The 27,419-nt window shown below is 41.0% G+C and overlaps 1 protein-coding gene across 3 annotated transcripts in view; it reads right to left on the bottom strand.

The window, feature by feature from the left end:
• The window catches only part of TOM1L1 (target of myb1 like 1 membrane trafficking protein), a 38,480-nt gene extending 12,981 nt beyond the window's left edge, over nt 1-25,499 (bottom strand). Inside the window, exons 1-10 of one of the 3 annotated variants that reach the window (XM_040581860.1) lie at nt 25,409-25,499; nt 25,068-25,175; nt 16,350-16,444; nt 12,368-14,249; nt 12,150-12,234; nt 9,899-9,977; nt 3,799-3,948; nt 3,249-3,368; nt 1,569-1,676; nt 771-887 (exon numbers count right to left, since the gene is read on the bottom strand). In XM_040581860.1, coding sequence (XP_040437794.1) covers nt 771-887; nt 1,569-1,676; nt 3,249-3,368; nt 3,799-3,948; nt 9,899-9,977; nt 12,150-12,234; nt 12,368-12,425 — 717 coding nt within the window. In that variant the 5' untranslated portion in view covers nt 12,426-14,249; nt 16,350-16,444; nt 25,068-25,175; nt 25,409-25,499. Of the gene's footprint in view, nt 1-770; nt 888-1,568; nt 1,677-3,248; nt 3,369-3,798; nt 3,949-9,898; nt 9,978-12,149; nt 12,235-12,367; nt 14,250-16,349; nt 16,445-25,067; nt 25,385-25,408 lie in introns of those variants that run through there. The other 2 variants (XR_005826031.1, XM_040581861.1) reach the window with 2 other exon arrangements.
• Between the last annotated feature and the right edge of the window lie 1,920 nt (nt 25,500-27,419).

Below are 27,419 nucleotides of genomic sequence, written 5' to 3'. Positions count from 1 at the left end.
CACAGAAGTTCAGAGGTAAATTTAGAAAGAGAAGGATGTGATAAAAGCCTTTTAAATTCTTGCAGACAATAAGAAACAGAAAAATGTCCATTGATATAGGTCACTGTTGAAATACTAAAGTAATTCTGCATTTTTAATTTCTAAAAAAGAAAATGCAGCACAAGCAAGATGAAGAAACAACATCATAGGAAGAACACCTGTACATTCACTGTCAAATCTAAACTGGACTATTGCAATACATCTCCTTCAGGCTACGCTTTAAGAGCACATGGATTCATCTATAGCACAGCAAGCTCCCAGTCTTTGAGGTCACGCACATAAAACCAATGCTTTATATTCCACACTGGCCTTCAGTCTGCCTTTAAGGTACTGGTAATAATAAAGTGAGCACTGAAAACTCCAGGACGGATATGAGAGACTGTGTCATCATGCGTTTTCCCACAAGGCAACTGCGTTCAACTGGAATGTTCTCCGGGCTGTTTGACAGAACATGCTTAACAGAGAACGCTCCATTATGAAATTCCTTTGCCCTTGGAATTCCCTAGAGCTTAAATCTGCATTGCAAGCTGTATTGTCCTTTCCTGACTGTCTAGATGTCAGGGGAAGGTGAAAAAGACAAAAGAAAGCCAAGCAAAACCAGAGACAGAAACCTATTGTTGGATTCCATCTGGCAATCTGAATCCAGATGTTAAAAGAAAGGATACAACATATTTTAAAATCAACTTTGACCAAACCAAACCAATATGCCCTACTAATGAATTACTACATACCTGTAAAAGATTCATATCATCTGGATTTTCAGAGCCAGGAACATTTTCCTTTAATATTGTTGACATGACTCTCACATTCATTTTTGCCATGTCCAGTTCACTGTATAGTTTCCCAATCTGTTGAGTTCAACAGGACAGAACATTGTGCAGGTGAACAGAGTGAGCAGAATAATTCTTACCCCTGTAATATGCACTTTCTTCCCCATTAGGTATAATGATAGGTCTAATTAGCATTATTTTACTCCAATGACATGCCATGAAAATGAATGGAATTAGCTCAGCTTTTATATGTGCAATCTAACTAAGATCCAAGTCTGATAGTACGATGGTTTTCCTTACAGTTAATCCTTCTCACTGTGTTACAGTTACTCTTTTTAGTTATGTTCCTGCTTAGCCTGTAGGTAAGTGAACTGTCCTTTCCTTCCTGCTTTTTAGAATAATCTCTTCACACAAGCCTTATGCAAAAGTAAGTTTGGCTTTCTCGCTTGTCTTTGAAGTAACTTTAATCAATTTGCATAACAACATCATATGACATCACTAGATCTTCTCATACTTGAGTAAATGATTCCACTTTCTGGTTCATGTACAGCTTAGCATTTATTGAATTCACTTCTGCTTACTTTGTTTTGGCACGCTACTACATAAAACACCTTCAGGAGAACAAACCTAAACCCATTAATATAGGTGCCACTTGAACTGACAGTCCCTTCCAGTGGTCTATGCACCCACGTTGTTGAAATCACACATTAACAGTATTTTTCCAGCAGACTCGCACTCCTTAAACCTGTAGTACTGCACCTGCTCCGAAGTCAACAATAATGTTGGGCCCGTGGGAAGAGGCAGTAAAGAATGTTTTGCAGGATTGGCAGAAGATGGTGATGACTTTGTAGAAGGCTGAGATGAAGTCTGCGGAAAGATAAAAGAGAGAGCTTGGGTTTAACAAAAGAATTGAAGCAGACATCCAGATGAGCAAGCTACAAAACATCTTTGTGAGACTAGACAACCGGGCATTAGCTTTCTCATAATCAATGCTTCCAGGGAATTTATTGAGCAAGGTCTATTTACAATAATAAATGTAATGGCTATTTTGTAATGAAATGAGGCTTGGAATCCAGATGTCTTTTAAACAGGCTTGCAAGTAAATTCCATCACAGGACAAAGCGGGAATGGCTAAGAACAGGGTAGCTCCTTGAGCTCTTAAGCCATCTAACAGCCACAAGTCCTTCCCAAAGTGCCGTTGCAATTTTACAATGAAGGACAGTTGAGAATGTGATCGCACCTGGAAGCAGTGGAAAGGTTGGGGGGTTAAGTCTGGGTCTCTGCAGAAGATGAACTACAAAGGCCTTCTGGATCAAAAAGCTGGAACACTTAGTCTGCAGAAATCTTTGCTTGCATTGCATTTGAACTGACTGCTGTCAAAAAAAATCCAAATGCAAAACTCAGCCTGCACAAGACTACACACTTCAAGACCTTCACTTCCTAGAAACTAAGGTAAAAACTGTGTTCAGGTCTGCTGTTACTGAGATCAACAGAACATTTGCCACTGATTTTAATTAGCAGGCACATGTTAGTAGACAGAATTGTCGCTACTGTACTTGGCGAGGAAATAAAAAGTATTGAGAGCATTCTCCACACAGCTTGTTCAAACCACCTTTAAATACATAAGCTTTTCTGTACTTCACTATTTAATCACTGACTCAAACTCAGGATAAATCTCAGTTGCTCCTGTCTGCACTGATTACAGACATTTAATTCTGTAATTGCAAGGTTTTACCCAGTGGTGGATGGCTTTCACATTCTCCAAAACTCCTCTAATAGAAAAAAAAATAATCTGGAAAGAATGTCTTTAAAACACATATTGTATTTTCAGCTAATATCCAGTGCTCAAGCCACACTTATACTCAATATCCTAGATGCTCCACAATGACATATGCCTAAAAAACATTTAGTGTGTACAGGCTTTGCAAACAGTTGGAGATATATATATAGACAATAGTATTTTCTTACAGATTTCTGTATCTCTTGGTTTAATTTTCAAGATAAACAATGCTCATATTCTGAACAGTATGCATTTTCATGAACATCTTACTCATATTAGTTGAGGCTTTCAGAAGATGGCAAGTGTGGAGCACTCAGCTCTCATTAATTTTGAGGCAAACAGCATGCCCAAACGCTTTGCACACTGTGAAAGTCTCAAGAGAGAGATGCTTTCTTTTTGAGAATGTATCTGCTAATCTGTGGTTTGAAATAAAATGAACTATTATACAGGCCAGGGTTCTTTGTCGTTATCTTAGCTGTTATAATTGAAACTGATTCACGTGCTTAAACAGGTTGGTCATATTCTGCCCTGAAGCATTTAAATAAAAAAAACCCAAAACAATCAAACAAACACACCTTCTTCATCTACAGGGTTCATGCAATTAACACAACCTCTTTCTAATTTACAATGGTTAATGAAGTATCCTTGTGTATCCCCACCTTAGGTCCCCCTCTGCTGCTGTCAGAAGACGGAAACTCCACTCCTTTCTTCAGCAATTCCAGATAAACTTCTTTTACTTCGCTCACATCCACCATTCCTTGGAAACCTCGAGCCCACGTCTAGTTTTGAAATAACAGGAGCGGGAACAGTCACAGAAATGGACAGTCAGTGGGTTAGAGAAGTGCTTCTAACAGAAGTGGTCCTAAATGCAGGTCATTCCCTCCATACACTCCAGCTAACTCCATTCAAAGCAGTGGCAACCACGAATGCTCCAAAGTTACTTCTCATCCTGCTTGCTAAGTGCAGCCACGGAAGGAGCACATACACAAACTGAGAAGGGAGTATAAAAGGTGGAGGTTGACAGTTTTTCAGTTTTTCCTCTTTGTCTCCCAGCCTGTGGTACTCCTGCACCAAGCAGGAGCAGCAAGACTCAAGTCTGCTTTAGGAAGAGGCTCCCATGAGTATGTTACAGCACAGAAATGGGCTGCATTGTTAAATGTTTCCCGCGTAGCAGAGACACAAACACTTAACTGTTTACTTTAGACTTACCATGACAAAGGTCAAGATTTTCTCCTGCATGTCAATTGGCAGATTGTATCTTGGATTCAGTAGTTTCACCAGCTTGTCTTTACAGAAATCTTTCTTCACAACTAAAGACTGGAATCTTGGGCCACAGTTCTCTATACACATATCAAGCAGCTGCACACACAAAAAGCTTGTTACACAGATACTGGGGGGGGGTGGGGAACCAAACCCAATTTGACTGCTTTTGTTTCCTTTTGTTTAATTTCTCCCAAGGTGTTACGAGGGAACAGTATAAATGGATATGAGCAGATTATTGCCAGCTATCTCACTAGAATGTCTGATGAGGTTACTACAGGGAAACAGTGGCTCATTGTATGCACTTTTATAGCTATGCAATACAAATGAGATGTGTTAGCCAGAGTATACTACTTTTAATAGAGAAATATGGTCACGTTTGTTTCCATGTCATAGCAATTACTGAACATACACTACCTTAACAGCATGAAATCTGTCCAGAGCTTAAAAAATGAATTGTACAGATTCTGTAATAGAATTAATCCACTGCCTAGCACATAGGTACCCTGATCTGACAGATTCTGAAGAGCTCTACAAGAGGAGAAAATAAGATTACTAAATGCCTCTCTTCTAATCTGCCCTGAAAGTGAGAGACTAATGAAAAACCAGAAAAGAGCAAAGTCAAAAACTCCGAGTATGATTTCTCCCCACGTTTTAAAGGTCACGTTGGTTTGAAACAGAATAGCCAAATTGTTCAAACTGTCAGATTCATCTTCATGAAAGAAGTCTACTTCCAAAACTCAGCTTGGAATGCTCAAGAGTAGGATCCCTGCAAGCAACATGTCTGCCTTACGAAATACAGCAGTATGGGATGACATAATACTTCTCCCTTGTACACTTGGAGGTGGTCGATCACAATTCCCGTTTTACAGCAGACATATCAAAAGCTGTCACTATGTCCCAGTCACCCGAAATCAGGCCAATACCAGTCTTGATAGGAGACTGGGGTCAGTCTGATCAGGTGCAGAATCAGGAAAGGCACTCATCTTGCCTGGCTCAAATCTGGAAATCAGCCACAGGACTACGATGCCCCATGTACAGAAACACTGTCACTCTTTGCTTTTTACTCTTCACCCATAACTCAACTTTCCCTCCCAATTGAAAAGGGAAGATGGAAAGGTGAAAGCAAAGGGTAGAAATTACAGAAGTTTACAATGTTTCATGGGTTGATACAAAACTTTCCCTGAATCATGCAACAGTCAGGATATATCCTCAAAAGGATGCACAGATTTTAAGACTATTGTAATCTTGATAAATGTAGATTCAATATACTTTCCTATTTAGAGCAGACTATATTCGACTAAGTTGAAATCATTTTAGTAACTCATTTTCTAGCTTCATGACTTGGGGATTTTTCTCCCAGTGTGATCAGGAACTTATGGGAGAACAGGTTTAAGACCAGAAGAAAACACATTGCCAAAATGAAAACAGGGTAGAACAAAGAGACGCTAGCAGACTGCTGTGCAAAAAAACTGAGAGATAATTACAAAAAAATCTTGGCTCAAATAATTATTTTTCATTTGAATGAGTACATGAAACATATGCTAATAAGCCAAGTCATTTGCCTGTGCAGTACTTCAAAGATGGTCTGTGTTAAAACATTTTCAACCCAGTGCATGGGAAATTTGGTATGCTACTCTCTATTATTAATTCCCTACTTAAGGGACTGAGTATTTACCCTCTGAATGGAAGTACTGAACGAATGGGCTAGATCCTCCACTCAATTATGCCAGTCCAGCCCACTCAGGGTGAAACTAAGCTGGCGTAAGAAAGAAGAATTTGACTCAATTATTTTTAACTGGACCATCCATGAACAAGTCACTTCCATGCTAATAACACCTTTCATTAGAATTTCAATATGGTTAGTTACCATTGCAAATAGGACTTCACCTTCCCAAGCAGTTCCATTGGAATGAAGAGATCCAAGGTGGCCAAATCAACCACTGCTCCACATAGCACAATAGAATCTCAATAGAAACATGTTTTAATAACAGAACTGGCAAATTAACTTCAACCAAAGCATTACATTTCCTCTAAATGACAGGCAGGACCTGAGAACTGCTGAAATTGACAGAGCTGCTATGTTCCAAACTAGCTGACACCAGACATCCAGCTGAGAAGACATCTGCACCGAGAAGGGGCACGAATTCCACTATCAAAGCCCTCTGGTTCACATGACAGCAACACAAACCTAAAATTATAAAGGGCATCTGAACAGAGGTGAAGCCAAATTGTAAGGCAGAAACAAAAAAGGGAGAAGTTGGTGGGTATTACAGAAAGTCAGCTGCATTCCTTATCAACAGAGGCCTCACTCAGAATTCAGTAGGACTATATGCGCATCTGAAGCAGCCAGGTATGGCCCACAAAACTGTATGGAACGGATATAGTTTGTGATGGACACTTGTTGGACCCAAGGTGAATGCAAGAAAACACAGATGAACAATTTGCTGCTTCGTATTTCTGACTCAGAGGGAACAAGTCATTAATCCATACCCAGGATTACACTCTACTGAATATATACTGATGTCTACCCTGTGGAGTGTTTGAACAGCGAGACACTATTTCCAAGTGCCAGCATTTAAAAGAAACCTGTATGAGTAGCTTTTTCAGCTGCTATTCATCAATTACAGTGTAATGGCTATGCAGACTTTACCAAGATTCTGCATTTCAAAAATATTTTTTTTGAAGTTTTCGAATTTTTCAAATCACACATATAACATTGAAATATGGATTTCTTTTGCTGCCACTCAATGTCCTTTTCCTTTCCTCTTTGCCCATATATACCAGAAAATGCCATAAAATTGACTAGGACTTTTTAGATTGAGGAACTGGAGGGTTCTCTCATGTTCTAGTTTTTTAGATCCCCTGCTTTGTGAAATGTTAATTTAATGAAGGAAAATCTGAATTATTTTTTTTTACATCTGAAAACTTACAAAATACTAAAACCAAAAAAAAATCATAAGACAAAAAAACAAACTCCAAAATATAAATCTAACCAATGACTTTAAAGTATTTCCCAACAACGTAATGCAGAAATGAAACAATGATTTCATCTTAAATTTATCCTCACTGCTTTATATGTAAGTGCGTGTGTGGATGCAGATACAGAGGGACGCACACTCAATAAACTGCTTCCCCATGCAAAGTTCCTAAGGCCTTACAGGCATCAGAACTGGGGCATTGCAGTAAATGCTTTACAAAACCAAGGGAGATCCATGGAGACAACTGAACACGTGTCTCAGCACTCACAGAGTTTACATATCCAAGGTCTATTAGTAATAAGGAGTCAAACAGCATACACACTTTGTTGGATTCCTGCCTAAAAGTTCTAACCCTCTTCGCTCCGATTGCAAAATCACCACTGCCAAGCCCGATCTCTTGGCTTTATCAAAGATCGTGCATGAAGCAACTTTATGGCCTGACACACATACACCTCGATCCGCGTGACTTCATAAACACCAGGTAACTTCAGTCAATCACAGCACATGAAGTCAAGCCGCTGCCAACACATTATACAGCTGGCACTTGCCCTTCTTCCTCCAAGTAAATAAATAAGCATCTATGAGCCAGAAGGAGAAAGACACTGTTGAGATTTAACATGCCTCAATGACAGAATCAGGGCTAACACGTGCAGTCACACTACTTCAGATGAAGACTTTCACATTTCATTCTGTGTATCCTCTGGAAACAAGCTCCTTAAGCAGTTTCACTAGAAAGATTAAGTTCCAGAATTTCAAGGTTGAGTAAATAAAACTGGATCAAAGTACATTTCAAAAGAGAAGTGATTTGTAAATTTGGTGCCGCCTTAGTTATGTTCTCTAGAGGTAACTAGGTAGGAGAGACAATTTGATGTAGAGTCTCAAAAGCTGGAGGATCACATTTACTGTAGGAAATACAGGCAATAACTTACAGTTCACCCAAGAAGAGCCCTTATTTTTGTAGAAATTGGGGAGAAAAGCAGTTTTTAAAAGAGTTGCACAGGGGGTCGGGGGCTTGTGTTTTAGGAACTGAAAATTATTTGTTTTTCCATTTGCAATTACTTGCTGTTCCAATCTAGCCATTTCAAAATAGGAAATAGGAACAATTTCATTAAGGCAATTAAGAACATAAACCCAGAAGATATAGCACATAGAAAGGCTGATTTGGGAACAAAGGAGTTAGAAGTCATCCATGGTCAGCAATGATGTCATCAAAGGGAAGGTTTTACACATGCTAAACTGATGGCAGTACTGGTAGAAAACCAGAAAAAGGGAAGGAGCCAGGAGCAAAGGGAGGGGCAAAGTATGGAAGATCTTGCATAAGAACAAGAACAGGAAGAGAGAGAGTTAGAGGAAAGGCTGGCGCTTATTTTAATAAAAAAAAAAAAAAAAAAAAAAAAAAAAAAGATTAAAGGAAGTCAGGGAGAAGAAACCTGTGGTCAGAAAACAGAAGCTGGTCCAAAAGGATGTCATCGCCTGGCAGGCACAGTTACATACAGGTGAGTGGGTGAGAACTGACATGGAGAAAGGGGCCTGTAATGGTAAAGAGACTGTGAGAATGTTTTGAACTACAAGTACAACTGAAACCTGGTACACACTCCACCTGTGAGCAAATACAATGAGTTTCCTGGTCAATGGGATAAAGTCCTTCCTTGGATACACCTGAAACAAGATCCTTCTCCCACTTTTATGTTCTTAAGAGATAAGCTATAACTTCACCGTGGGTATATCTACAGAGTAAATATCCAAAGAAAGGCTCCTAAATCTAAACGCTGGGCTATCCTGACTCCAGTTGACTGTGTCAGATATTCAGAAAAGGATTTACATGCACAAAGACTGTAGGAGAAAGAAACCAGATCTGATACAGGGCCTGGAATTACAGCAGAAACTGAGTGTTTCTGTTATGCAAACACATAGAAAACACCAAAAGGTGACTCATGAGACAGTGGAGGAGGAAGCCAGGAAAGAAGTGAGGAAATGGAATGAGCTGAAGTTAACGTCAGTATGTTTAACACATTCATCTACATCTCTTAACTTGTCAGAAGACACTTAGGCAATTGCTAAGTGACCTACAATTTGACACTATCAATCACCTATTTTCCTTAATCACATCTCAACATATATTGATATAATGATTTTGCACAACAAATACCAAACCCGTGAGTAACAGGACTTGGTACAATGCAGACAGACCTCTACAACCTCAAAAGAGGAAATGCTGAAGAAAATACTTCTAGACAAATAATGAAAGACACAAATCCACAGCAACATGAAGTACAAATTGTATGATTCTTCTCACAGTTGCACTACTGTTAGTCAAGAGGAATTCAAGCTGGGGACTCTGGACAGTGTTAGGAACTTCCTGCTATTGCCTACATTATCATTGTAGTGGGAAACAGAAAACAGTTAACATACTCCAGTAAACCTTAAATTGACTGAAATCACAATACTTCCCCAAACTCTGGGATAGTTCAAAAACACTGTCAGATTCTGGAGGCCAGGTTATCTCAAGTGAGGATATTGCCCCAACCTTTAGTCATAACATCTAATGTGGCTTATCCTGTGTCTTGCTCCCTTGCTTAACTCACCATCATTACCCTTTTGTTCAAGTTTCTCATTTAAACGTGGTAACACTTACCTTTACAAAACAGGTACTGCACATTCCACTGTGCTGCATACCATGCTTACTTTAATTGAGATCAGTACCACAAGGTGAGCAATAGAATGGCCAAATGTAGCTTTTATGTAATATCCCAACCTCCATATCTTTCACAAATAGGTGGGGCACTCACAGAGGAACAGTCACAGGAGTAAATAAGAACTATATTGCTTTTATGCAGTACAAGTTGAAGAAACAAAAATGCAACAATAAATTTAAGAATTTGTGTCATCCAGGACTCTATGGAACACTAGTAGACCATCCGATCTGTACCGTGGTAGTGCTGTACACACAAACAACAGAGACTGAAAACATCCTGGAGAGTTGTGTCAGTGATAATTTGCATGCCATCTTATCGTTTAAAATGTTTGCCTTCTTAGTGTCTAATTAATATAAATATAGCTGTACTTACAGACAAGGTAAGCCTGATCTCCTTATGGTTACAGTTTTTTGAAAGTTTTTTCTTCAGCGCTTTAACTGCATCTTTAGGCCTGTGACAAGAAATTAAGTAGAAAAATTTACCAGTGAAGGCAGACTAATTTTCTAGTTTTTAACTTCATCCAAGAGCCAAAAATGCTGGCCTGAGATACAAGACAAAATTCACTGCTGTATTTACACCCCTATAAAATTAGAGCAATTGCCCCATTGATTTTAGCAAAATCATTTCAGCGTTGAGCTAGAGTAACAAAGCAGCGGATTATGTTTGCCACTACAGACTGTGCATTCCTCCAGAGATCTGTGCAGAAAAATAAAGTTATTCTCCCCTGCAAAGTCTCCTCCAAAATTATGTTATTTCACTGTTGTACAATAGATTTATTTATCTAGCTTTTACTGCTATGAAAGGGAGTAGCAATTGCCAGCTGTATCAAGAGTTGACTGGTACCCATTTTTCATGTATGATGCAATTAAAAAATATTCTCCTGGGATGCTGTCAGGAGTAGGGGTGTCTTGGCTAACTTCCAGTCTTATAATTGCAGGATGCTTCTTAACTTATCTGAGTAATTACCATGTACGGATGGACAACCGATTCCGCCCCAGAGATAGTGGCATTTCTAGCCTAGTCGTTTTGATTTCTATATATACACCCTGTTATCTTTTAACTATCTATGTAGGAGGGAAAGGGTGGAAGATGGTATCAAGCTTATCACATGTGGGAAACAGTATTGCCTTATTAATATGGTCTATCTATAGTATACAATTATTAGGGCCAGCTCAATGCTCACGATCAACAAAAACAAGATGTCTTAAAGTCTCTTTAGGATCTCTCTAGAATCTAAGACGGAGCAATAGGCACCTATGTTTCAATAAGGAAAAAAGAAATCTTTGGAAAAAAAAATCCAAGCAAATTAAAATTAAATAAGTATTTACCAATAGTGTACTTTTCAGTTTGAAATGTTGTTGTAGTTCATCAGAAAAAAAAGAGGAGATTTCTCTGGTTCTCTTAATCCTGTAACATACCTAGTCATACCAGTAGAGCATCAAGTGATGTATGGGAAAATGTTTCCCTTGCAAAAAGCTGTACTACCACTATTCCAGTCCTGCTTCTTGCTTCTCTCACTGAGGCATCTGGAAATGCTCTGGTCAGGAGCTGGATATTGCATTAAAATAACAATTTTCCTAATTAGATACAGCAGTTCTGCTGTTCCTAGTATCCTGTTACAGACTGCGACTAGTAGTAGTTGCCCAGGAGGAAGTTAGGAGGAGTTCCTCTGTAACATCAACTGTGCACAAGAGGAAACAGTGTATTAAACAAAGGCTCTGTTGCATAGTAGCTCCAAATAAAAACTAACGCTGAGGGTCAAAGCATGCTGTTTCTTATGGCAACGGCGAGACGTGAGTTATTACTGACCTTCCAGGCTCTAAGATCCATGGGTGAGAACGTGGGATCCGAAAAAAAATGAAAGGAAGGAAAAGCTGATACAAGAAAGATACTTGTGCAGAAACTAAGGCATACCTCGATCTCCTGGAGAAAGCTCTCCAGTCGGTGTTAAAATACGCCGCTGCTAGCAGTGAGTTCTTGCAATGCAATGCTGAAGCAGATCTTACAGGAGAACAGATTTCCTTCTCCCCCTTTTACAGGTGGGAACAAGGAAGCACAAAGCAGCTCAGTGTCCTGGGAGCCCTGGGTGCACGCCTGGATCCGATGGATCCCAGGAACAGCAGCCTGCCACGGCTTCACTCCCGCTGCGAGGCTGAGAAACTGCACAGTGGGGAGCTCCGATGAAGTTAAAAGCTGAGTTTTAAATAGTGTTGGAGGCAACCAAATGCTCGAGATCTTTTTCCAGGCTGGGTTTGCAGAGCGCAAGGGTACCCGTGCAGCTTGACGGGCAGTACAGGTTACCTGAAATACCTCAGGCTCCGGCGAGAAATTGTCACCCCGTCCCTCTGCGGCTCGGCTGCTGGGAAAAGCCTGCAAGCCTCATCCCCGAGAGCCCTGACTGAGCAAAAGGCCCCGAAACAGGCAAAACTCTTCCCCGGGACCTGAAGAGCCCAGCTCCCCGCTGCTCCTTCGCTCTGGGTAGCCTCCCTGCGCGTCCCAGCTGCCGGCTCGGTTCGGTCCGGCCCTCAGCACCGCCGGGGCCGCTGCCCGGGAACAAGCGGCGGCGCCTCCGTCCCGCCCGCGGGGGCACTGGCGGTGCCCGGGCGCCCCCAGCCCCGCTCACCCGTCCTCCGTCGCGTTGATCACGTCGCAGATGTGCATGAACTGCCCCCACTCCTCCGTCTGCAGCGCTCCGAACGTCGCCCGGTCTGAAAGGCAGAGGGGAGCCCCCGTACAGCCGGGCCGGGGCCGGGAGCCGCCGCCCCGCCCGCCCCTCGCGGCCCGGCAGCCAGGCGGGCACCGGCTCCCTCAGGCGGGCTGCGGCGCCCCCTCGTTACTCACCGACCAGGCTGCCCACGGCCGTGCCGAAAGGGTCCTTCGGAGTCTTCCCGAAAGCCATGGCCGCTGCCGGCGGAGTGGCGCAGCCTCTGAGGAGCGGCAGCCCCGTCCCGTCCCGCCGGATCCGGCCGCTCCCGCCCCGCCGCTCGCTCCCTCCCCGGGACTGGGGCGGGGCCGCCTCCAGGTGCCCTCGCGTTTCCGCGCCGCTGCCCCGTGCGGGCCGGGCCGGGGGCCGCTCCGCTCGGGTAAGCGTTGCCGCGCCGACGGGACCCCCCGGGCCGCACCGGCGGGGCCGCTCCGCTCGGGTGAGCAGCGCTTACCGACGGGACCCCCCGGGCCGCCGGCCGGGGTCGGGCCTGCAGCGCGGCCCCGGCAGGGGGGGCCCGCCCCGCGCCCCCTCAGTCGCGGACACCGCGCTTCCACCGACCCACGGATCCCACCGACTTCCACCCGGCATCACGTCGCCACGTCCTCCCTTCCCTGCTCCTTGGCCAGCATCTAACGTGCGGCCGGGCCCTTCCACCGCCCCGCTCCACGGCGGCTGCGGCCCCTCAGCCACCTCCTAAATGGGACTGAACAGCTGGAACCAGGAGAAACTGGGAATTCCTTGAGGTAAAGCCTGGGCCGGAGCTACCGGGGCTCCAGCCCGCTGGCATCTCAACTCTGGAAACCTGCGTTAACTTCAGTGGAACGGGGAAAAAATACCGGCCTGGCAACGCTCACCCCACAGTTCTGTGCAGTGGCACGGAAGACTGGTGTTTTTTTTGTCTTTTCAGGTATTTTGAGGAACTTTTTATAGCAGAACTGACTTTAAAGGATCAGCTTTTTAAGATCTTCCTTTCAGGTACAAAACCAGAAATCAAGCTTTTCAAATGCAGCAAAATAGAATGTACACTATTAAACCAATACCTGATGCAATTTGCTGGTTAAATTGATTACACGTACTTCATTTTAAAGGAAGACTGCAAATGCAGTGACAGTGACAACTGCTGCACACTATGTGCAGAGACATTTCAAACTTTAGCGTCCACCGCTATGAAATCACCAGGGCTGACCAGTGCTCCGGCATATGTTTTCTTAAATCCACATGTTCTTTTCTGTTTCACAGATTTAACAGTAGCACGTGTACAGATCTCAAAGAAGCAGGGGGAAAAAACAGTGCATGTAAGTTACATTCATCAAGTCATCCCTCGTATTATGTAGGGACCACTGACATGTTCCTTTTGCCACATACAGGTTTCCACATGTGGGACTTGCTGCAATTACTATCAATGACATCCACTGTGTCACTTCTTCACAAGTCTGACTATCTCAGACCTATAAAATACCTGGGAACACGTGGCATGAATGAAAATTAAAACCTCAGCTGTAATTTTTGTTGAAGGAGAGTTGTAATTATTTCAGTATCAAACAAATATGGAATCATATTAACTAGCATTTGAGTACAGCTTAATCACTTATACAGCCAGAACATCATACAACCAAATAAATTGTTTGCCTGACATTAGAATTTCATGAATTAACAAAGCTCTGTTTGCACTGATTGAGAGTTCTGCCTGGGATAAGCTCTTTTTACTGGCTTTGGCATTTTGCGTAACTCTGTGGCCCCATCTACTGGATGGCCTTAACGTAAAGGCTGGAGGAGCACAGACCTTGTGTACCTGCAAGTATCTCTACAAAAAGCAAGTTATTACAAGAACTTTTAGGAAGTTGATCATGTACAAGAGATGTAGGAGCTGAGTCTTTTTCTTACCCTTTCTGTAGGAAATCGCTGGAGTTAATTATACAGCTTGGCGAGGTTCCACTTGAGGGTCTTTCTAATGAATGCATCACAGTTTTCCACACTTTTGTTAGTCTTGTCATTTGGTTACAAGCCAGATGTCGTCTGTCAAAACAGGAGTTTATTTATTCTCGGCTGCAGGATTTGGGAAGACATCCTCTAAATTTAGGTATTTATTTCATTTGCTCTTCAACACTGAAACTGAAATAAGGGCCTATTTAAATTAGCCCTTGTTAAACCTGCAATATGAGTTACATCTTGTTTCAGAGACCATATTTTATTGAGCTACTCAGGGGCAAAAAAGCTTACGAAGCCTTTCTGTGTTGGAATTTACTGGTTGAAGTTACTCATTGAAACCAGCTACTGGTCTAGATCTATGAACTCCTAGTGGGCTTCAGGTTCTGCTTGAAACAAGCCTGCCTGACTCTTCACCCTTCTCTGGATTGGAGTCCTTGGTATTTGTGAGTCGGTGGTCAGAGAGTCCCAGGAGAGTCCTAGTGCACTCCTTGCAATTTTACTATGATTGCAGATATGAGATTATACTTAATTATTACTATTAAGGGACATTTGCTGTCTTTTGCAAGCACACATCGTATGTTATGAAAAGAAAGAAGGAAGAGGTTAAATGATTTCTTTTTGTAAAATGTTTGGGAACAATAGTATTTGGTGGCATAATTTATACCTGCCTCTTGAGCTAACATGTATTATACCAACATAAGCAGGCTTGTCAGTGTAATTTTATTTGTACTAGACATTTTGTTCATGTTGCTATGTCAATTACAAATACAAGATCACATCCCTAATTGCAGTAGCTATGCAGAGATTTTTTCAATCTAGTTTTTCTGTTCAGAATTGTGTATCATTAATTTAGTATTTAAAACATTGCAGCTTTACCTTATTTAGTCTTCACTTCATTTTTCAAGGACTCACACAACACATTGAGTGAAATACTTAAACAGCAGTCATATTCATAAACTGATATATGATATTGACTTGTACCTGCTAAAATTTGTTATATGAAAATTATGAACCATGGGGATGATTTTTGGTTTGGTTTAAAAACGAGAGAGATTCTTAAAAGACCATTATTCAGCAAAGATTAGGTGAGGAGTATTCCCTCCTCTGTCTCCCAAGAGCTGTATTTACTCTCACAATCTTCACCAGAAGTCTATTTTAGTGTGATTCTTCCTTGTTATCTAGTACAACAAAGATACAGTCGGCGGGATTCTCACTGTAGCTCATTAGACCAGATGCTGGTTATGGCCTGTGCTGGTAGCTTAACTTGAGCAAACAGCTAGAGGGCTAAATCAAATCCCTTCCGCATCATCTCCATTAGCTCCTTGTCTTCGGATAACAGCAAACCTAATCAGGAGCTGTTTGGGCAAATTCATGTTTGGGACCCAGTCACACTAAAAATACAGAGGTGTCCCCAATTTTATTTTTAAAAAATATCCAAACGCTGTTACGTTAGCAGCATATTTAATTTGCCTGTGTAGAAAAGGGGAACAAATACCGCAGGGAGGGAGCTGCCTGTGGGCTGCAGAGGGCAATCTTGTTCCACGAATCTCCTCAGTTTTCATGCGGGGGCTACTCGAAGTGAAGGGTGGTTTATCGAAAAGGCAATACCCTATCAGCCATGTTGGGTTTTCCTCACGTACACAGCGTGGGTCAGGTGCAGCTGTTTAGCATTATAATGCTTTCTTGTAATTTGAAATAAAATAAATAAATAAATCTCTGTATATGCGATGCAAAGCTCTCACAAGGTAGAAGAGGCAAAGGGATGTGGTGTTTTTCAGGACTGACAAGTAGATGACAATCAGGTTTCCTCACTCTTGGTTCTGTGCTGCATTTCCTGGACCACACAGCCTCAGCACACTGTCACTGCCCTGGGACTTTCTTGTGAAGTTGGACAAATCTGTTTTTCTCCCCCTTCTAAACCACTGAGAATTCCAAGTGAAAAGATATATATTTAATAACACACTATGGAAGTCACAGCTAATTTGAAACTAAAACCATGTGTACCTTGTTTTACATAAGATTGATTGTAAAATCTTTCAGAAATACCTCCCTCTGGGATTCTACCCTAAGGATGTGTTCATCTCAAAGTTTCCTGCCTCTCCTCTCTTTCCTTGCAGGATACAATCCTCCTTTTTCACTGAATCAAGGCTGGAGACAAATATTCTGTTTTATATTTGGGAAACTTACCAAAGCCTTTTCTCAAGTTCACCTTCTCAGAGACAAAGATGCATCATCCAGTTCCCCCAGCTTCTTTCCAGAGGCATATTTTCTTACAATGGGTTCTAGATTTATAAAGAAATGATGAAATCATTGTTATACTGCAGAATATTGTGAGTCTTGACTCAGCTTTCCATTATGAGGTTAATTATTAAATATACTTTATCCACTGCAAGGTAGAATCCTCTGCTTGAATCTCACAGGAAAACTTACAAAGAAATAAAAAACTCCCTGAATCTTAAATTACAGGAATTGTCAAGAGTTTTCCCATTAATGGGATACAATGGGATATATATATATTGTGGCGTAAAGAGCAAGCTGGAAGTGGAGAATAAGGTATGAACTTGGTAATTCAGATTTACAGCAAACTAGCATATGTGAAGGTGGGAACTTTTCTATCATCTTGTCTGCAAAGGAAAATGGCAAATAACTGGTTCATATTTAAGCTGAAGAACCTATGACTTGGCAAAACATCTCTTCACATTAGAGACTATTTAAAGAAGTTTCTTTTAGAAGAGATCCTCTCTGAATTTGGACAGTAGTAAAACATAGTTGTCCAATTAAAACAGGAATGCCTTCTGAGTTACGAGATTTTTTTCTCTGTGGTACACAGCAGGACATTGAGATTACATATGGTATACATTACTGTGGGCTACAAGTTAACTTTGTTTTCAGATTATTGAAGTTCATGATAAAAATCTTCCATATCTCACTCTTAGTTGCAATACAATTTTCTTTTTCTTCCTTGAATAAGCTTGAAAAATTCTGTGATATTAATTGTTAGTGCACATTTTTAAATAAAAAAAAATACTTGGCAAGTGATGAGGTCTTCAAGTAGATGTTTTCATATATAGGTGTGCTGAAATGTGATATAAGAACAAATATTTTTGTCTGGTGTTTTAAAACAAAGTAAAAAGCAAAAAAACAATCCTCAAATCCTTACATATCAAGTACGTGGTATAAGAATCCTTCCAAAAGCTGCAGGAATCAACCTGCATGAGCCTGAATCAAGCTCATACTTTCAGTACCAGCAACAGTCTTGATTACTTGGACACCATTGCAATTATCAGTGTAGAAAGCAATCCTGGAAGAAGCTAAAATTCTCAGCCTTTGCACATTGGCAGCAAGTCTGGCTTTTACCAAGAAGGTAATTTTTCTCTTCGTGACACTCCCACTGCCACTTGAAGTACAAAACAGCTCTAGGCAAGAGCTTAGTTCAGCACTGTTTCTTATTTTCATAGTTTTTAACAGTAACTAAAACTAGATCCTTTTAAAACCACACATATTTAAAGAAAATGGTTTTCAGACACAGCATCCCAATTAAATAATTTCAGCAATATTTTCTCACAAATAGACGTACTGGCTACTGGAACAAATATCGAAAAGCTTCATGGTTAAATTCCGGACTGGTAGCAACATGTCACCCACAGAGCCCTGGTTCAAATCCAAGCCTTCTCCAACTAATGTAATGCCTTGCCGCTCACATGGCTATCTCCTGTCCTAATTAACCAGGAGTCTCAGCTGAGCTCTCTGCTGGATTTTAATTACAGCATTATTAATTCATGGGGAAAAAATTGACAGATGTTTCAGGTTGGTCGTAGCAAATTAAAAGGCAGGTGCTTGGCATAAAAACTCAGAAAAGATTAAACAAATGACTCATGGATGTTTAGCTGTTTTACAGTGAGCAGTGTACGTAGTACCATTTAGTATATTGTAGCACAGAGTGACTTCTCAGGATAAAGATAACAATAGCAACAGATTTTGCTCTGTCTAGTTTGTAAAGGTAAAGAAGCTTATAAATCTGGGTTCTTAATTTGGTTTATAGCTTTTGTTGGGTTCATTTTACTCCTCTTTCCTCTAAAAAGAAAATCCACTATTTTCTTGGGTTGTTAATTTAAAAAAAAGTGTGAAAAAACCCATAAATACCAGAACTAGTTGGTTACTCTACAATTACTCAAACTGAGCATATATATAATATGAAGTAAAAGACTAATTTTCATCTCTTACAAGGGACAACAAATGTCATAATTTTACTAATAACTTCAATCATTTCACAAAGCAGCTTAGAAAAATGTTAGCTCACATCAAATAAATGCATTACAGGAAACACAGGCATGACCTGAAAAGCTACCAAGGTCAATATTGTAAGGAAAGCAAGCAGAAGCCAGTGCCATGATTCTGAGCTCTCCATCAATTATGCTGTTCCACAGGAGTCTTTATCTAAAGTCTCAACAAGTCTCATCTGTCATGATGGTATACACGGTTTCTTAGTTGGAACTGAGCGAAGAGTCTTTCAGTAGAGGGTCATTTGGATACAGGTTCTTTGTTGTGGTGTTTATCTGCTAGGGAAGGAAATGTTACGTCTGTTTATTTTGTTTTTTGTTTAAACTGAACACACATAGGCAATTTATGCTACAATCCTTTTCAGAACAAGCCATTTTGTAGGTTTTTTTTTCCCCTGTGTTAGTATCATATAGAAAAAATGACAAAGGCATTTGCCCATGTTAGGATTTCCCTAGTGTTTTTGGTTTTTTTCTTTAACAAAAGGACTGTGCAAACTACCCTTTTCATCTGAGTCAATCCAACAGTTATTCAAAGCCAAAAAAAATTGTTAGGATTCATTTTGAGAATGCAGAATCAGATACATAGACAATTTCAGAACTAGAATTGAATGAAAACAGATTCCCAGGAACAGGTTTGATTTTGACAAATCAGTATTTGTTTATCAGAGGTGTTCTATTGGAAAAATTTCCCACCATCTGTAGATTTTACCACACATCAATTGCCTCAGAGCTAGGAACTTAAAAGAAAACAAACCAAAACCTCTTTCCAATAGTGGAGACTGAGCTATAGGGACCTACCAAAAGACCCACTTCAAAGGCAGTGATATTCCTACTGTCAGAGTGGAGGATGTAGAGAAAATTTTTCCAACTTGTTAAATGGCAAGAATCAGCTGTATATCTGCCAGTTAATAGAAGAAACAAATAAATACAGATTTTAATGCTGTGACTCGATGAAAACTGAAGAATATCTTTCCTTGTTGCTAAGGGAGGCAAATGTTCATCTGGTTTCTTAAAGTCTGCCTGTGTTTGGACTGAGCCCTCTTCTAAGGAAGAAAGTATTCAGGTTTCTTTTACTTCCACCACACTTCTGCATGGTTAGTGACTGCTGGCCAGTGCACGTGGCTCTGACCTACAACCTACAGTGGCTGCCAATAGACTAATGCGTGTGGCCTAAGTGGAGATTCACGGCATTGTCACCTCTGTGTCATGCTCCTCGAGTACTGTGGAGCAGGGAATCACACACATTTCTCATGGAGTTCAGATTCTTGCTCTGCATTGCAGTTCACTGGGTTTAGAAGCATGTATATAAACTGAGCAGGTCGTACAGCGACCTGTCATGGAGCCTGAGCTCACTGTAATTAAGTTCAGTAGGGAGAGAAATTGCAGAAGGTACGTCCGCTGTATCAGGATGGAGCAAGGTGAATTTATTACTGCTTGTTCCTCTGAAACTTAAGATAAATATCTCTGAATCTCTGTTCAGAACAGCTGTAAAAACTCAAAATATACTCACTGCTTTGGCTGCATCTCCACACTGATGTTTTTGGCAAACATTTCTGTGCAGTACATTTTACCCAGGGAGCTAGAGCACTGGCATTTGCAAGACCGTGCAGCTACCAGTAATTTAATGCTGTGTGAAACAATTCTCATTACGTCTAAAAGGTACAGTTCACACACTGCAGGAATCCCACCGGTCTTTCTAAAAGCAGAGAACAGTTTTGGATGCACTGTGCATGCTCACTCTAACAGACAGTACATGTCCTGTAGGTTAACTGGAAATTTCAGCTTGTCTGTACTGGCGTTTTCATCACAGCTATCATTGGATAATTATGCACCAATGCCAGCAACGTAGGAATTCTTTAGTGAAATAGTTACCTCAGTAGAAAAGTATCAAAATTATTTGAACTGTTTGTAGGGAAAACAGCTGTGAGGATGAGCCTCCAACAATTGCTTTTTCCACCATGATCAGTATGCCAGAGGTCTTCCCACACTGGACTGTTACACCAAGTCTGTTGCAGCTTACTAATGTGGTTAGTTCTGAAAACGAGAAAGAATTCTTCCATCTTCTCTTTTTTACTAAGTTAGGACACTCATTTTTCCTTGCAAGGACATTCATTTATGTGCACTCCCTAATTCTGACCTTGTGAGCAGAAAAACTGCTAAATTGTACACATAGCTCTGCTTGAAAAGACGCATGAAATTCAGAGCCGAACTATACTTTTGACCTCTCAGCTTAGAAGAATCAATCCTTGGCTTTGCACTGATGCTTTCTGAAAACCATTGCTGAATTTCAGCATGAAAGCAGTCTTTGTGAAACCAGGCTAGGATCCAGCAAACCTAAACTCAGTTCCCACTCCGTCACGGTCCGTGCTTGTTCTGGCTAATCACTGCACAGCCCTGGCAGGGAGGAGGAGGGACACGGGTGTTTGCGTTGCCTATAGAAGTGGGTATGAGACATCATAGGGAAAGGCAAAAGAAGGGCCTCGTTACACACGTGCTGGCTGGTTCGGGCAGGAATTCCCTGCCTGAACAATCCCTGTTAGAGAGACGGGGAATACCAAGCAGAGTTCACAGTGAATTTAGTAGGAACTTTGTGCAGTTTAACAGCACATACAATGAATAAGGACAATTTTCCAGCTGCAGAGCAGTAACTTTCTGCCTTTGCTGCTTGTCTGGTACAGAAGGACCAGTTTAAGAAGGCTGGAGCATTCCTGCGTGTGCTTTGTTCTGTGCAAAGCCTAATGCCAAGAGTTATCAATAGTTTGGTGCAGGTTGTTCTCCTGCTCCTGCTGTTCTCATGTTCTCCTGCTGACACACTTGACAAATCACTGTCTTTTGGCAGTCCTACTTAAAGGAGCGTTTGAGATCCAGCAATAAGTAACTCAACTGAAAATTGCCACACTTCTCTCAAAGTGAGATTTTGTGTCAGAAAATGTTCCTTAACAGTCAAAGTGGATATCAATACCTGTCCTTGGTCAAATGTGAAGAGGGGGAAAAGGTGAGGCTGGAGAAAATGCTGTTAACATCAAGAGTAACAGAGAGCAAGTAACTTCCCAGTTCGTGGTGAGATGTCATTTGACAAAGCAGTATCCTGCAGGTGGGAAGCATGAAAGTTGTCTCCTGATATACTACATGCATGCTCACGCAGTCACCTTCCTTGGATACTTGTCCTATTTGCCAAAAAGCATTTCTCTGATTTCACAGAAGGCCCACCATACATTTCTCATTTAATATAATATTTTCTTGTGGTTGTTTCTAATTTTCTTTTGCCCTCTCAAATTGTTAGCAGGCCCATTCTCCATGACAGAATTGTTCCCTAAAATGTTTTCCATCCACTTACCCATGGAACTGTGTCCATGGTAAAGATTTCTCCCATCATGAACAGAAACACAAAACTACAAAAAGGGCGCTGACATCACTGCTCACTTGATCGCTTGCTTACAGAGCATCTACACCCTGTATTTGCATCACTGCTATGAAGGTGCCTATTCTGCAGTCCTCTTTGCAGGGTAGACCTTTACAGTCTGGCACATCTCCATACAATGGGCCCCCAGACAGCTCTACCTGTATGGATCAGAGATCAGACTATTAACTCTGAAGAGCTCAAACCTTTCCACCATACTCACTTATAACGCACTCTGGTGCTCAAACTCTCAGCAATTATAAATGACAGCATCTACTAATTTTAGCTACTTCTATGACCCCCATTGCTACAGTAACTGAACGCTTTGATCCTCCTTAATGCATTTACCTTCCAATTCCATATTGAGGTTGTGAAGCAGCAATAGAAAGATTGAATGTTAGAGTCATTAATTTATCTGAGGTCCCTCTTTTGATGCCTAGTTCTAGAGATCTGATGCTTGGAACATGCTCTTAGCTGTGGCTTGACCACAGACTGGAAAATTTGGCTTCCATGCCTGCCCACAGAGTCTTTTGTCATGACTGAATGAAATAGCTAGGTCCTTAATTCACACCTGTCTTCCGAAGCAGTAATGAGGTGCTCTGCTGTTGATGTAAGTGGTACCAGAGGACTTTAATTGGAAATATGTGGGATTATGCCTTCTTTCATAGAATTGGCCTCCATATAGAAATTATGTGAGGGTGCTGAGGGTGCCTCCTTAGTCTCCAGCCACTGTGTTTTTTATTTTGCATTCCATTTAATGAGCCTCACTTTGCTTATGCATCATGTAGGAAGTCTGAGTATCGTTAGGATTCGAACTTTGTTTGATGCCTGTGAACTCTTTTTTTCACCTAGATATAAGGTATTTCCCAAGGTTACACAAAGAGATCTGTGGTAAATTAGGGAATTGAGCCTAAGCCTCTTATATCTTAGAGTAGCAGCCTGACTGTTGCTTTCAGAAAAGCTTCACTACATTACACCAGCTAAGTGTCTGGCTCAGTCACTATTCTGTGGATTACCAGAGGGCAGATTAACTGGAGTCTATTGAATTTTTAAAACATAAAATAAAGACCTGCTATAAGCTCTTAAACAAGTTTCTCCTAGCAAGGTTTTGAGGAATTTCCAACACTGTCTTAATTCGGTATCTATATATATGCACAGAAATTGACAGCGCATGTACCTACATAGTAGTAGAGCAAAACCTCGTAACATTATTTAAGGTTAATGAAAAGCAATGTCATTCCTGACATCCCAGATAAATTATGTTTTCCATTGCTATACACAAATGCACTGAAATATAGTTAGCATTTCATCTGCTAGGCAAGAATAACCTCAGCCCCTTTCAATTTGGAATTCTCTAACCACCCATGGACGATAAGATGTTGAGCATTTACCATCAATTTTCTGACTTTGTGGGGAATGAAGGCTGAAAGCAAGGCAGACGGAGCCTCTCATGCAGTGGCTTGTTAGTTATAATTTCTTTACTGTGAATTCGTGCCTACCCCTCAGCTGAGCCAAATCCATATTCAGCTGTATCTGATAATACAACACTCACAGCTCAAGGTCACTAGCTCTAAATTGGTGCTTGCTTTTTAACTGGTCTCACTTGAATGGTAATAAGCTTCAAGTAGTGCTTAGTCTTAGCTTTGATTCAGTTAACAGTGCGCCATCATCTTGTGAACAGTGTGCTTGAGCTGCAGTTATTCATGTTATGCAGGTATTTGAGCTGTTGCTCAAATCAAATGCAAAAAATATGCAATATTGTGCAATATTGTCAGCAGACTTCTGAATATAGATGTATGTTTACCTGCACACTAGGAAAGTGATCACTAGTTTCTCAGTGTTTCACATCAGTTCTAGTTTTTTACTAATTCCCGTGCCAGTGGAATACAGATACAATAGAGGAAATGAATTCTGCTGCCAGAACCTGAAACAGCAGCACAATGGGAACAGGTGCAACGGCGCAAGTGCAGCGCATGGCACGCTGGCAGGCTGTGATCCTGAGACTGCTCCCATGGAAGACAAAAAGAAATACTTTTCCCTTGCTCTTCTTTCAGTCCTTTTATTTGAGGCCTAAAGGCAAGCCCAGTAAAATATGGCTAATTAAACCTCTGATCTTTAACCATTGTGTGGCTGGCGTAGCCTTCACACAGTATCACACAGTGAAGCTGCTACAAGTAACATCCTAATAACCTGCTAGTATTCATTAACAACCGTTATAGGGAATTAGTTTCAGAGCCTCTCTGTTTAACACACACCAAGACCTTTAAATCTGCATACTGAAACTATTTTTAAAAACCCAGCTCAATTGCAAAGTGGAAGAGCTAAACCCTGTGAGGAAACAGTAATGACCTTTGCTGGTACATAGTTTGCTTTGCTCAAGGATGTTTAACTTCTTGATTCAGTCAGTCATTTTAAACAATGCACAGTTTGGCAAGCCCTTTGTAATTTCCCTCATTCTTATGAATGCTGTTAATATTTAATATTTAGCTATCAGTTGAGTCAATCTTTATTCCCCTGTAATTTTTTTCAGTTCTTTCTATATTTCTAATAACTGATTGTAAATATACATTCTACAGAATGACTGATTTTATATTTTTAGCCAGAAAATCTTGGTGCTTAGCCCTTTGCTTTTTAAAAGGAAACTTATTAGTTTTTTATTATGACTTTTTGAGTCGTACCATGACGTTGTCAATCAATACTCTACAAATAAACAGTTATTCGGTACTCTCTCTACGCTCCCAAATAAAAACATTTTACTTAATGTGTACTTCATCTAATGCATTATTTCTAGCCAATACACATTTTTGTAGCTGTGGCAAGCACTGCTGAACCTTACAGAAGCAACAGTTCAGATGCTTGCAAGTTCCTGCTCTGGATGGAAGTGTCTTCGGACTATCTTTATCATGAGAAACCACAGCTTTCCCTCAGGGTGAGGCATCACATGAAATCATGGGATATCCGTGAGCTTGGCAGTATGGAAAGCTCTTCAACCTTTTTGTAGTACCAATGATTTTCCAAGTATTTCTGTACATTGCTGGCATCAAGGTAAGGACCACAGACACTGACTACTAAAGAAAAAATTAGGCTGATTGGCAAAACATTAGCAACTCTAATCGTATTGAGAAGCGCCTCCTCCTTCCCTTTTAATGCATAGGGACTAGCACCAAGTATAGACACATCTGACTTATAATCAGAAATTGTATTTAATGCACCAAAATTACTTACCAGGACTCTGTTAAAACAGAGGTGGTGCAGTGCAGGTTATAAAATGAGGATGAAGGAGCCAGGACCCTTGAGATCTTGCTTCTGGCTTTAAAGCTGACTTGCTGTGGTCTTGAGGAAAAAATGAAAAAGAAAAAAAAACCAAACACTTGCCTCTATGCTGTAATGTACTCATCTGAAAAAACAAGATAACTTCACTGATCTACCTCACAGGCACTGTGTGAGACTTCAATAATATTTGTGAAATTATACAGTGATCCTGGCAAGAAATGTTCTAACGGAGCACAAATGTCAAAGATTGCTTTCAAATCAGGCAGGTTTGGGAGCAAGCGCTAAGTACGTACCAGACTGACATGGATGGTGCTGTAGTTATTTCCACTGTGATGCCTCTCTTATTGTTTCGTTTCTGTTATGGCCTATTTCTTGGCCTATTTTGATGAGTTAGCATCGCCTAAGACTTTTTTTTTTTTTTTCCCCTCCAAAATTTCTTGTGTCCTCCTCAGCCCTGCTCACATTTTTTCACAAACTGCTCATGAATTGCCTTGGCAGAAAGACAGTAAAGTGATAAGTCCTCTTAGAATATGGCTCATGGTTCACTGGACATCAGCAAATGCTGTCAAAGCTGATAACCTTCAGCTGGGAAAGTAACAGTAGTTTCACTCATGCAATCATTAACCTACTGCACATGTTAAAGAGTTTTATAGAGTGGAGCCAGGCTAACAGCGTGCTCAGCTGGGCAAAGGCAGGCCAGGCCACTGTCATGAAATTTTATTCATGAAGGTGGCCACTGGCCATGAAATTCAAGTACCCAAGTAGCTTTGGTATTGTACACGGAGGGAAACAATCACCTTTTGAAGCAGCTCAGTGTGGAACCGGAAGGGTTATGGCTGCCCAGATAGACCCCCTGGGCCTGGGGGAGGGCGTGGCTCAGACAGTAGGCTAGAACAGGAGGCTGAAGCATCACTACCGTGATAAAATATAAAAACATGGACAACCATGACTGCTGTCTCTCTCTGCAGCATGCAAGAGAACTAACTAGATTGATCTCAGAGGTTTAATACCATGCTTGTGCATTGAACTGGAGCCTCTTAAGCACAGAAAAAAGCTTCTGTGGTATCATTAGGTGCTTTCCTTAAATACCCATTTTTTTCAAAAGGCATTAAGTACCTACTTACCTTCAGCATGTGGCTAGATCTTATTAAAACCCACTGAGTTTAGGCATCTGCTTAAATGATTTAGTAACTTAGATTCTTAAATGAAAAAAATAAGAACTTATTTGTTCTGCTTCTTTATCTGTATCTCTATCTCTATGCAAGCTGTATGTGGTAAAAGAACAACCACCCCATAAATAGGAACAACAAAAGGAACTAAAAATCTTCTAGGATGAACAGATTGATCTAATACTATATTTGTTTAGAACTTTCTGATGATACCAGATGCTGCTGATGACTAGCAGGTCTATTCCAGGAAGGCACAAATCTGCTGTGCAAAAATAAGTGCACAGTTCCAGTGACACGTCCTTTCACAGACTCCTGCTGGAAGTCAAACCTAGCGGAAGATTTACTCACTGCGCACAGCAGGGCAGTTGGCAGTGGTAAAAGTTCCTGATACTCCTTGCATGTTTAGAATGAATTGAAGGTTGAACCATGTTGATTAATATACATTCGGGCAAGAAATCATCTCCACATGGTTCAACTGTGTGAGCAATCATAGCACATGTGAAGACACCATCACTCTTTCTCAGAATCACGGCAAGACCTTTTGGCTGCCCTTTCCCTTTCCTCTCTGTCCCACAGGGTCATACCCAGTCCGGAGTCCTCGCACAGCTCCTGCTGCATCCAGAAGCCCCTCTTGCAGCATGGCACAGCAGCAACATTGTGCTCACAGGTGCTTGGGCACACACCTACTGCCGCTCGCTGCAGCTGTGAGTACTGTCCCATTTATTCCGATTTTGGTTATACCTACTTGACTTTTTTTTTAAATAGAATGTAAGTATATGGACTGTGATGCAGTATTTTCCACCTGCTTTCAGTTCTTGTTAATGTCTTTAAGGTGCTATGAAAATAGCAATGACTTTAGCCCTTAGATTTTAGGTAATAAGAACCAATTAAAAGTTATCAAATGTTCAACGCTTCTCTGCCCTCTAAATGTTGCTTAGAAACAGAGAACTTTGTTTTATTTCAAAACCAATTTCCATTTAGACAACCTTGTATTTGTGAACAGAAAAATGCTAGAATTAAAAGTAACATTTCAAATTTATCCTATTCCACGAGAGACATGAAAATGCTCCAATTCAGAATCAAAAAGAACTGTTGGAAAATAAGGAGTCTAAAAATCAGTCAATGTGGAGATCTC

The sequence above is a fragment of the Falco naumanni genome, chromosome 1, assembly GCF_017639655.2.
Source record: "Falco naumanni isolate bFalNau1 chromosome 1, bFalNau1.pat, whole genome shotgun sequence".
NCBI classification, from domain to species: Eukaryota; Metazoa; Chordata; class Aves; order Falconiformes; family Falconidae; genus Falco; species Falco naumanni.
The sequence above is the reverse complement of the archived record's forward strand: the minus strand, read 5'-3'. Positions and strand labels throughout refer to the sequence as shown.